The 12,438-nt window shown below is 44.3% G+C and overlaps 2 protein-coding genes across 2 annotated transcripts in view; one reads left to right on the top strand and one right to left on the bottom strand.

Moving 5' to 3' along the window:
* Positions 1 to 4,185, top strand: part of LOC138971405 (isochorismatase domain-containing protein 2-like) — a 4,915-nt gene extending 730 nt beyond the window's left edge. Inside the window, exons 2-4 of the mRNA XM_070344129.1 lie at positions 356 to 466; positions 1,325 to 1,457; positions 3,866 to 4,185. Of these exons, the coding sequence (XP_070200230.1) occupies positions 356 to 466; positions 1,325 to 1,457; positions 3,866 to 4,040 (419 nt within the window). The 3' untranslated portion in view covers positions 4,041 to 4,185. The remainder of the gene's footprint in view (positions 1 to 355; positions 467 to 1,324; positions 1,458 to 3,865) is intronic.
* Positions 4,186 to 6,937: 2,752 nt separating this feature from the next.
* On the bottom strand, positions 6,938 to 11,865 carry LOC138970191 (uncharacterized). Its single transcript, XM_070342686.1, has 4 exons — positions 11,853 to 11,865; positions 10,549 to 11,321; positions 9,444 to 9,999; positions 6,938 to 6,942 (listed from the first exon to the last, which is right to left on the bottom strand). The coding sequence occupies exons 1-4, from the start codon at positions 11,863 to 11,865 to the stop codon at positions 6,938 to 6,940; spliced, it is 1,347 nt and encodes a 448-aa protein (XP_070198787.1).
* Positions 11,866 to 12,438: the final 573 nt, after the last annotated feature.

Here is a 12,438-nt window from a genome sequence, read left to right as displayed (position 1 = left end):
TGCGGGCTTAACATCTAGCACCTGCAGACAGATATAGTGACAGACACAGAAATAGAAACAGAGGCACACCGAGAGATACAGACACATTCAGACACACAGAGGAACGCAGAGATAGAGAGAGAGAGAGAGAGAGAGAGAGAGAGAGAGAGAGAGAGAGAGAGAGAGAGAGAGAGAGAGATCATAGCATTATTTTGTGGGATTATAGCACACTGCGAAACACACTTAATTCTCTCACTCGCACACACACACACACACACACACACACACACACACACACACACACACACGCACACATTTTTATAAGCCCTTTTATTCAACTGAATATAGTTAACTTTTATCATTTTGATTTTGACAGGGTTGGGTCACGTCGTGCCAGAACTTGGTGTGAAAGAGGAGAAGATTTTTCCAAAGACCTGTTTCACTATGCTACTGCCTGAAGTGGAGGAATACATGAAAAAGAGTGGTGGTGAGATTTTCAATTTATCAATAAAAAAAAATTAAAAATTATATGTACGTCAGAGAAATTTATATTGAGTCTGAACTCCAGAATAAAGGATACAGTGGAACCTCCGATTTAAGACCCGGTTTTGTAAGACTTTCTGTTCATAACCTATGTAGATTGACTCCCATCTTAAGGCTCCCTCCTTTTTAAGACCTGATTTTCTCTGATTTATTTAGATCTTCAGGGTTTCATTTACTAGTGCGCCTTGTCCCATTGGAATTCCCTTCAGTGCGTCAAAGGGCGCACTGAGATTGCATACCACTGCGCCACCCCATGCACACTTTTCACGGGAGTACGGTGTTCGTAAAGACCTGAGCAAAAACACACACACACACACACACACACACACACACACACACACTAACCTGATACACAGGCACATTGGCATATTATCATATGGCACCAAATACAACTATATTTTGAATTTCTTGCCTTCGACTATAATGTCCCATCAGAATTTGGTTGAGGGTGACAAATGTCCCATTGTCTTTTTCTTCCAGGCGAAACCCTGGATCTTTAAAGTGGGGTTCTCCTGTACTAGGTGAAGTGTTGAAAAATATATACCCTGAAAAAGAGATTCCTGTCAAATCTCATGAAGGTTCATGTAACTATTTAGAAGAAAAGCTCATTTGCGACTCACGGGAATAAGCAGTGTCGTCCGTATGGATGTAAACTCTACTCATTTTCACAGACCCGATGAATGCTCACACACGCACACCCTTTTCCATCCTCTGTCGGCCTCTTCCCTCAGAACTCTCTTCTTTTGCTCGTGTAACTGAGCGTCACCCAGTCACACTCAGTTATTCCAATTTCTTGTTTCAGATGTAAAGTCTATAGTGCTGTGTGGCATTGAAACGCAAGCCTGCATTCTACAGACAGCTTTAGACTTGATAGAAAAAGACTATGAAGTGCATGTCATAGCTGATGCTTGCTCTTCTCGCAGTATGGTTGATAGGTAAGTGCAAGATTGTTTTGTTTGTGTGTGTGTGAGTGTGAGTGTGTGTGAGTGTGAGTGTGTGTGTGTGTGTATTTTTATGTGTGTGTGTGTGTTTGTGCGTATGCATGCTTGTGTGTGTGTGTGTGTGTGTGTGTGTGTGTGTGTGTGTGTGTGTGTGTGTGTGTGTGCATGTGTGTGTTTGTGTGTGCACGCATGTGTCTGTGTGTGGATGTTTATATGCGTGTGTGTGTGTGTATGTGTCTCTTTTTGTAGATCTATGTCTCTCTGTGAGACCTACTTTTAAAACTTAGTGCACAGTCATTTCACCTACATTCCAGTCATTTTGGGTTGAAATGGCCAAGGCAAGTTTGCTTAAGGAGCAGATAACACCACTTACATGTGTAACGGTGGTGGTGGGAAAGCTAGGCATTCTTCTATAACACTCACAGCCGATTTCCCTTATCAGCAGGTTTTGGTGAGGTATGAAAACACAGGGGGAGTTTACTTGCACTAAACCACAGGCACTCATCTCTACATTCACACATTGATTAAAAGTGTTGTATGTTTTGGTGACCCAGATTAGCCAAGCCTAAATATTGTTTCCATCTGTTTACCTGTTTTCTTCCCTTATATACACCTATCTTATAAGTGAACTTATATATCTTTAAGTGAACACCCTGACGAAGGCCACGAGGCCGAAATATTGGTGAAAACGTGAAGGCTTGTTTTGGTTATTTTTTCCATATTTGTTTGCATATATATATGTCGTGCCGAATTCACGGAATTGCTGATTTCGCGGAATCAGCAACATTTTGACATTTCGTGTAATCGGCAAAACGCTGCCCATTACGCGAAATCGGCAGCGTTTTGCCGAAAATGCGTAAAGGCTTCTAAAATTTGCCCATTTTGAGAAATCAGCAGCCACTTTTTGGTTTTAAAGTTCTCAAATGCCTGAGATATCATCACACTTAGACAACTAGATACTCGAATGGATAGATATTGCAATAATCGATCAGTTATGGCAAGTTATTGCAAAAAATGTAGTTTTCGTGCATTTCCGGAGTCATGCTCGACACAGACCAACATAGACCATACAAAACATAGTAGGGAGGTAAAACAATGTTAATGCAATGTTCTGGTGACACAAAAAGTAACAGACTGGCTGTCGCTTTTGTGAAATGGGCACATTTTAGAGGCCTTTCCGCATTTTCGGCAAAACGCTGCCGATTTCACGTAATGGGCAGCGTTTTGCCGATTACGCGAAATGGGCAAAAATGTTGCCGATTCCGCGAATTCGGCAATTCCGTGAATTCGGCACGACATATATATGCATACTGCCAGAACATTCAAAGTCTTAGCAAGTTGGAATTTGTTTATGCTTCCTTCAGAATTGCATGCTAACACATGATGTTTACTTCAGAACAGGACAGAGTTTATGTAGATCTCACAACTTCAGTGTTCTAGCTGCTTTGGACAAATGAATTGAATTTAATTTTTTAAGGCTGTGTTTATGGCTTTCAGTGAGAGTTTGTTTTCTGGGGAAAATTGCTGACTTCTTGCACCTAAAAGAATGTAAAACCCAGGCAAAACATTTAAACTTATTTCAGATAGAAAGAAGTCATTGAGCCCTCTCTTGCAGTCAGTAGATCTATACAATGCACTTACTTGAATGATGGGTCAGGACTGGGTGGCCGAGTGGTAACGCACTTGCGCTCGGAAGCGAGAGGTTGCGTGTTCAGGCCTGGCCGGGTCAGGCCGCAATTTTCTCCCCCCTTTCCTAACCTAGGTGGTGGGTTCAAGTGCTAGTCTTTCGGATGAGACGAAAAACCGAGGTCCCTTCGTGTACACTACATTGGGGTGTGCACGTTAAAGATCCCACGATTGACAAAAGGGTCTTTCCTGGCAAAATTGTATAGGCATAGATAAAAATGTCCATCAAATACCCGTGGGACTTGGAATAAAGTAAAAAAATTCCATCTCACACGGCATTAAGTCTCAGGAAACATGAATACACGCATGCAGGAAAAAAAAAAATATGGGTAGTGCCGTATGTATGGCAGCTCGCTTTCCCCGGGGAGAAAGCAGCCCGAATTTCCATGAGGGTAACCTCACTGGACTGTAAACCTTATCCAATCCAATCCAATCCAATGAGTTCCTTACAAACAAAGAAGAAAAAATAAATACAAAATAGACCCCAAAGACATTTAATGAAGGATTATATGTTCCTGTGTGTGAATGCACCTCTGTGAGTGTGTATATGTGTGTGTGTATGTGTGTGTTTGTGTGTGTGTGTGTCTGTCTGTCTTTCTGTCTGTCGAACTGTTTAGTGTGCTTGTGTGCGTCCATGCAGAAATATATACATGCATACCCATACATGTCGCCGTGTGCATAACACCCAAATATGAAACACTTTTCTATCATTACAGAATGTTTGCATTGGAGAGGATGCGAGAGGCGGGAGCCTTCCTGACTACCAGTGAGAGTATGATGCTTCTATTGTGTCGAGATGCAACTCACCCCAAATTCCGTGACATTCAGAAGATCATCTGGGAACCGGCACCAGACTCAGGACTTTTGACAGGGATGCCACAAGGACAGTAAACTCTTGCACTACCGTTTCACTTTCCAAAGGATTTAATTATATACGCTACCAACACATGCATAGCCAGGCGGTCACCCTACGTGTAGTTTTCTACAATGCTGAAATGACGAGGTCACCGAGCCAAACTTTGTTCTCGAAATTCCTTGTCAATCCCTCGAAAGACGTGCAAGAGAAGTGACATAAATTGTGCGTAACGTCGTTATTCTTTGTTTTGCTCTTGCCATCAGAGATTTCACATTGGAAGGGTCAAGAAAAAACTCGGTTTGTTTAGTCTGTGTCGCTTCTCATTAAAACCTCTTAATAAATTTTCAAGAAACTGCCCCTCTGACAACAGTTATAAGTTTTGATGCAAAGATTGAAGTTAAGTCAACGTACAGATGGTATTAGTTGTATCTGATTTATTTTCTTCATCCTTTTAAAAAGAATTATTTTTCTTTATTTTTGTATCAATTGAAAAGAAACATTTTGTCATGAAAAAAATGAAAACATGCAAACAAAGAAGAAAACAAATAAACAAATGAACACACGTAACATGTACCTACCAAAAAGAGCTGCAAAGCAATAGCAAGCTCTTTTTGTCTGAGTGTGAGTTTTCTCCCTTTAGCTTGGCCAGATTGCAAGGCATTGCAATCATAAGAAAATTGTATTACATATAAGTGCAGTGTGACTGAGAAAGTGTGACAGAAGATAATGTAATAATGCTACCTGTGATGTGAGGTCCCTCCAAGAAGAGGAAATAACCTTCCATGAAAGGACACCTTTTGTTTTGTCCTGTTTTCAATGTTGACTAGTATCTTCACCAAAATATATTTGTCATGGAAGCAGCAACATAAGGACAGTTTTGATCCCAACAGTGTCCTATCATTACATGTACCACTGTACTGCAGTTCAGTAAGAACACTCAATGAAAAAGAAAGGTATAACTTTATCTGGTGATTGCAGCAAAGTTAGAACTAAATATGTAGTCATGGCGTTTTAGCTGATGCCTGGCTCCGCTCTATGTTGAATTTGTAAAAACAAATTCACATGATTTTCTGGCTGTATATGTAATATTGATATTCAACTTGAGGATGTAAGGTAACAGATTTGTTTGATTATTAAAACTTCGAATTCAGATGTATAAGGATTTTTGAAATACATTTTGTGAGGAACTAATCAGAAAGAAAATCTGTGGTAAATGGAACATGTTGGTGTCGTGATTGATTGATAAGTTAGTTTGTTGATGTGTTGTTGAGATCTGCTTGTTTTGTTGAAGCTGAGCTGTGCAGAAGGAGTCAATCAGCCATGTAATTTATGAAAACGAAAAGATATAAAAATAAACATAAAACAAATACTCACGACGATCTGTGTATGTGTGCATGGGAGAGGGAGACAGTGTGTTTGTGCATGTGTGTGTGAGAAGGTGTCTCTTTCTCTTTCTCTATCTCTCTGTGAGTCTGAGTGTTTTTCCAAGAGCAGGTTCAAGTCTACATCAGCACCATTGTGTATTATAAATACATATGTCTTTCATGCCATTATTCCCAAAACGTACATATATAATAATAATAATAATAAGGGTATTTATAGGGCGCAAATCCTAAAATATTTCTAAGCGCCTTACAATCTTAAATATAATCATCTTAATAACAGCAACAATACACAACATAAGCGCCTTAAAATAAGAATAAGAGTAATTGAGTGCTGACTAAAGTGCTCTCTTAATCAAGTTAATGCAGGGTTTCACCGCTTTTCTTCCAGCAATGACAAATAACAAGAGCAACATCAATATCCTTTGAGTCATGATTGGGGGAGGGGGGCGGGGTGGGGGGTTGAAAAGGGGTGTTCCACTGTACAGCATTGAATGTCTCTAGGTGTATGACAAGACCATAATTATCGTATGGTGATAATTCGTAGATGTTTGAAAAGTTATTACGTTAGCAGGGGAAACCCCTACTCTGCATATTTGAAAAACATATTGGTTTTACTCTGGGTTTAGAATAATTCACGACATTACAAATGTTAAAAATACACTTTCTGCTCTCTGTCACGTTTCACTATATCACTTAAGGTGATTATGAAACGGTTAGTTACTTCTAACTAACTAACCACACCACGATCCACTCTCGCAGTCATACAATTTAATGGAAACAACAAAAGTATAAGTTTCAGACGCCTGTTTATGTAATAACTCGCCACCTCCCTCGAGACTTCACTCCCAAAATGTTCTTTTACGTTCAAAACGTAAAGCCAATGGTCACTGACAAAATGCCAGTTAGAATATAGGAAATTATAGTAACACGCTGATCCCGTGTAAAGCTAGGAAAATATAGCTGATCTGCCCAAAAGTGCTAGTTAATGCAAGTGTCACACACCCCACGTTGTCACAACTCGAATATAATCACAAATAGAAAAGATGACAACGGTGGTCAACGGGGTGCAAAGACATGGTGCACTTAGCTTTGTTTTGCCACTGGGTGGACGGCCTGTAATTTGTTCATAGTCTCCACAACTGCTCCGTAGAATGTAGTGCCGGCTGGCGTTGTTACGAAGCAGGGAAAAGTGGAGACATCAGGCGCCGCACCCAGTCGCTGGTTAGCTGGTTAGCCGGTTTGCTGGTTAGCCGGTTAGCTGGTTACATCAGATGATCCCGGTTACAGCGTCTGCAGCTAACAGTGTCCCGCAGATAGGCAGCCAAACAGAAGATAGAAAGGCTGCAACAGAAAGCACCGGTGCACTAAACATGCCAGCTACCCCTCAACCTCCACCTTTAAACATGTCATCTTTACATATCTCATCGAGCACGTGGGCCTGCACAAACGGACTTTTTACAACAACAAATCAGCCATTTTCCGTCCTTCTCTCCATATCTGCAAAAACCATATACACTATTTTAGCGTTACAAAGAGCAAATTATGCGCTAACCTGGAAAGAACAACAGAGAGTATTTCATTCCACAAACACAGACTCGTCAACACCGTTAAATAAAGATTTATTACGTCAAAAAGCCTATGAATGTAGCACTCTCATGGAAGCAAAAACCGCTTCCTCTTTGGAATGGCCTCTGTTCGTCAATAGTGACACACCCACATAGCACACAATATTGTTACAATAGTTATACAATATTGTATTATTATTGTAATCCAAGATTGATATTGAATTTCGTACGACTCTTTATTGTTTTCCAAGGTTGAACGAGTTGCGCGAACCAGTCTTGGAATCCAATATTGGAATAGTGTTGTTATCCAATAATAAATACAATAATCACGTCATGATGGAGCTATAGTTACAATACAATATTGGATCGGTGTCGCTATCCAATAATACATGCAATAAAGGGACATAATCAAATCACGAGAAGGCCAGTGTTGTAATCCAATATTGGAATGCTGTTGGTATCCAATAATAAGCCAAGTGTTGTCACCCAATATTGGAATGTTGTTGGTATCCAACAGTAAGGGACGTAATCACTTTTAAATTGTCAGTGATGATGGGGTGATGACCTCCCTTTACCATTTCCGCCGGTGACCCATTTCCGTTTCCACGCACGTTTTCTAAGTTTGTGGCTGTTTAATTTCTGTCAATCTTCATCCTAATCATCCTTTTCGAGAAGAGTACATGTCGAGTAGGTAAAACTATCAGGTTTATAACATCATTTGTAAACAGATACATTACAAGATAGTTAGGTTTAGCATTTGTGAACTTTATTTTCGGCAACCATGTCCTCTTATTCGTCGTTGAGAAGAAAAATTCGAAAGATCGCGAGCGATGATTTGTCAGCAAGCATTGCCGAATCAAATGCTGTCAAAGCAAATGCAACACAGAGCGATCACGCTTCTTCAAATCAAGATACTAGCATAATTTACCAACATTTGCACAAAACAAATGTCTCATTGGACCAATATTGGATTTTTATTGGATTTTGCATTGGAATCCAATATTGGTGGGATATTCAGTCAACGATCACTTCCAATATTGGTCCAATAATGTCATCCAATATTGCCCAATAAAAAAGTCAATATTGGAACAATATTGGACCAATATTGTTGTGCTGACTGGGACACCATCCAACCTCTTGCCGAATACTTTATGCGGTGAAGAACCATCCCCGCACGGCGAAGAGAAATTGACGACTCGTCCTCAGCAAACATGTAACAGCGAAAAGGTGGTATCTCGTTGAAGTTCCGTTAGAGCCCTAACTGTGCTAGCAGAACGGCACGTAGATAGAAGTGAAATATCTAGTCGTGATGAAAACCATCATGATACTCTAAGGACGCAGACACCGACCCTTCTCCTCTTGCCGCTGATTGTCAAGTGTCCAGTTATCATGTCTCAGACAGACAACCTTGACGAAAACACGTGACTAACCTTGTCACATATCAAGTTCAGCTATCGACAATTCTGCCTCGACAGCAGAAATCACCCCGTGAAATCCGTGCGACACAATATGTTTGTCCTGCGCTGTCAGCAAAACTCTGCCGTAGCCCAGACTCACGCACAGGCGCTTTCTATCGCAATTGACCAAGAGAAGGCACCCCACCGAGTGACACTTTCTTGATCCATGTCACTAGATCGTGACACACCTCCCCTCTTCAAGACGAAACCTCGGTTTCGCTCCCAGTCATGTTCTCCTCTACAGCCCGAGAGAGAAAATCAGCTCCAACATTGTTGGCGCCTGGAATGACGCGTACCGTGAATTGGTACGGTTGGAGGATCAACGCCCAGCGCATAAGTCTGGCGTTTGCCAACCTTGCAACCTGAAGGTATTGCAGAGGTTGATGGTCTGTTTCCAGACAGAAAGGTCGTCCTCTGGAACGAGCAACCCCTCGTTTCACCCCTGATGACTGCAACCTTCTCTGTCTTCTTGTCTTTGTTCTTCTTGTCTTTGTTCTTCTCCCCGTAGGCAGTCCTTTCTATGTAGGCGCGCAGCAGGTTGGCGTGGTACAGGCGTGCTTTCCCGTTCATGACGATCCTGTAGTCGTTCTGGCCCACCTTCGCTGTCACCTCAAAAGGTCCTTGCCACTGCAGTTGTAGCTTGTTGTGTTTGACAGGTAGAAGTAGCAACACTCGTTCTCCAATCTTGAAGCTGCGCGGCCGTGCCTTGCGGTCGAATCCTCGCGCGTAACGCTGTGCTGCTCTTCCCAGGTTCTCTTGAGCCAGTTTGCAGGTCTCTTCAATCCTGTTCCTGAGTTCTACGATGTAGGTCGCTGTCGTTTGCACCTCCTCGTCAGCTTCTTTGTCCGTCCAAGCCTGACGCAGGATAGCCATGGGACCGCGTACCTGTCTGCCGTACAACAGCTCAAATGGGGAAAAACCCAAGCTCTCCTGAGGAACCTCGCGGTATGCAAAAAGCAGTGCTGGGATGTACCTGTCCCACGTGCGTGGTTTCTCCTGAGCTAGTTTCCTCAGCATGGTTTTCAAGGTACCATTGAACCTTTCCACCAGTCCGTTGCACTGAGCATGGTAAGGAGTGGTGAAATGCTGCTCAAGCGATAGCAGTCGTGCTGCCTCCGCCATCACTCCTCCCGTGAACTGAGTGCCTCTGTCGGTGAGAACTTCCGATGGAATTCCCAGCCGGGACCACATGGTGACCAGTGCTTCAGCTACTCGCGTAGCTTCGATCGATTTCAGAGGAATCGCCTCTGGGTATCGAGTGGCGTAGTCCACCATGGTCAAGATGTATCTGTTTCCGTCCTCAGACGCAGGCAAGATGGGCCCGATGATGTCAACTGCCACCCGATGAAAGGGTTCGTCGATGAGCGGCATCTTTTCTAAGGGGACCTTCCTCACCCTTACTTTGGCAACCACTTTCTGGCACTTGTCGCATGACGCACAGAAACGTCGGACATCCGTACAGATGCCTGGCCAATAGAAGTGGCGCCACACACGGTCCGTGGTCTTCTTGGTGCCAAGATGACCTCCAAGAATCGAGTCGTGTGCCGTTGCCATGACACCCTCGCGAAACTCGCGAGGCACGACAACCTGTTTGAAAGCTCCTTCTCTGTTGCTGAACTCACGGTAGAGCAACTTCTTCTCCCTGAGGAACTTTGACTTCCCATGCTTCCCGCTCAGCTTCACCTTCCCCGACTTCGCGTGCTCCCGAGGAGTCGCTAATGTCGGGTCAGAATCCTGAGCCTTCGCGAGAAGCGCGGGGGTCACGTTCCCCAGGGCAGCTCGTGCGGCAGGTAGGGGTTTGAGAGGTTTGTTCTCTCGCTCCGCCTGTGCCCGCGTGAGCACTGAAATGACGTCGGGAGACCGATAAACGGGAACCTCCCTGATGACGCCGTCAACAAACTGAACACGGTTCCCTATAAGCAGGTCGCATGGAGGATCGTCCATGACGACGGCCACAATGGTCCCCGTGAACAACAGAGTTACGACCTTGATCACGGCTGTGTTCAAGTCGTAAGCGTGAGATGCCTCGGCCATTCTCACTCTGATACTGTCTCCTGTGTAGGCCATAGCCGGAACTAGACTCGCCCGAACCACTATCATGTCTGCCCCGGTGTCCCGCAGACCTTCGCCCTTCACTCCGTTGACGTAGACGTTGCAATGGGGCTGGAAATGTTTCCTGGAGCACGGAACGCAGAGTTGTGGAATCGTGCATGTGCTCGTGACGTCCCTGAACTCTTCACTGCCAACAAAATGTACGCCCTTCTGGTCAGCCTGTCTCTTATGGCAGTCTTTTTCCACGTGGCCCCGCTTGCCACAGTAGAAACACTGGATGTCGGTTCTGGAACTTGATCCCTGGTGTCCCTGATCGTCCTTCCCGTCCTTGGGTCCTGAAGAACCTGCATTTCCTGATTTTCCCGGCCGTGAGCCTGAAGATTTGCCGGAGATCGCCTGGGCGTCCTCGTGTACCCTGATCCAGTTTGCCGCCTCCTGAGTAGTCTTTGGCTGGTGCTCCTGCACGAAAGTCACCACCTCAGGTCGCAGGCTGGACATCAGCTGTTCCATAACAATGAGGTCGGCAAGGTCGTCGACGGTCCAGTTCTTCTCGGCCATCTCCACCCAGCGCCGCAGGTAAAGATTCAGACGTGCCACAAATTGATGACTCAGCTCGCCGCTCAGTCTCTTGCTGTTCCGCAGACGTCGTCGGTAGGCTTCAGCAGTCAGGTTGAAGCGCTGGAGTAACGCCTTCTTTAGTGCCTGATAGTCCCTCGCCTCCTCGTCATCCAAAGCGTTGTAGAGCTGCAATGCGCGTCCTTTTAAACAAGTGCTGAGCCGGCTAGCCCACGTGGCCTCTTCCCACTTCTGGTCAGATGCAATACGTTCAAACCTGCGTAGAAAGTCGTCGAGCTCGTCTTTGTCATCGTCGAACGTCGGCAGTCTCGTACGGTCAGCAACAAACGTCGGCGCGCTAGCCTGAGTAGGTGTACCCTTCTCGGCCTGTAGCCTAGCTAGTTCTAGCTGGTGTTCGCGATCCGCCTGTTTGTCCTGTCTGTCACGTTCGGCCTGTCGTTCCTGTCTCTCAAGCTCGTCTTTCTTATCCTGTCGGTCACGTTCGTCTTTCTCTTTCTTTTCTTGTCTGTCTCGTTCTCTTTCTTGTCTGTCAAGTTCGTCTTTCTCTTTCTTGTCCTGTCTGTCACGTTCGTCTTTCCTTTCCTGTCTGTCTCGTTCTGCCTGTCGTTCAGCCTGTCGTTCCCTTTCTTGTCTGTCAAGTTCGTCCTTCTTGTCCTGTCGGTCACGTTCTTCTTTTCTTGTCAGTCGCTCAAATTCTTCCTTCCGTTCTACTTCTAAGCGTTTTAGAACACTTCGGGCTCTAACGCGTGCGTCTCGCTCAGTCGGTTGCTCGCTGCCAGGAGTCTCAAAAGCTAGTCTCCTCGTAGGAGAACCCCCTGTAGCCATGGTTAGTTTAGCAAAGCTTTATCACAAAGGTAAGTCTAACGCAGCTAGAGCTAGAACCCGCGGTGATGAAACGATGGATACAAAAATCCAGCAACCAGAAAATGCAGAAGAAAAATCCAAACGGTGTAGAACAAAACGCGTAGCCTAATTTATGGCTGCTTTTTGCGGTAAAACAGAGTGTTTCCCACAGCCGTGGTTAGGACAGAAGTCCTCGGACCCTCCCCCCCCCCCCCAATTCCAACAAAGTCAAAATATGGAGAAAAATCCAAGTAAAACAAGACAGTAGAAATGTAACCTGTTACAGAATGCGAAACAACACGGTAGAGAACACTGAGTAAAACGAATAACAAATCCGCTAACCCCGCTCAGCTCTCTGCAACGGAAAACTCTGAACGTACAACAACAAAGATTCACAAACAAAGGAAAGGGAAGTAATCACAGTTAGCGCATACAATAGCTCACAAATTACAATTTACATTTCCTGCAAGATGTGAATCGCTTAAAGTGTGGTATATAATCAAAACTATACAAAAAAGGGTAGCACCAAGCAGAAAATAAGTCGAGCACTGACGA

The sequence above is a fragment of the Littorina saxatilis genome, linkage group LG7 (genome assembly GCF_037325665.1).
Source record: "Littorina saxatilis isolate snail1 linkage group LG7, US_GU_Lsax_2.0, whole genome shotgun sequence".
Taxonomy (NCBI): domain Eukaryota; kingdom Metazoa; phylum Mollusca; class Gastropoda; order Littorinimorpha; family Littorinidae; genus Littorina; species Littorina saxatilis.
The sequence above is the reverse complement of the archived record's forward strand: the minus strand, read 5'-3'. Positions and strand labels throughout refer to the sequence as shown.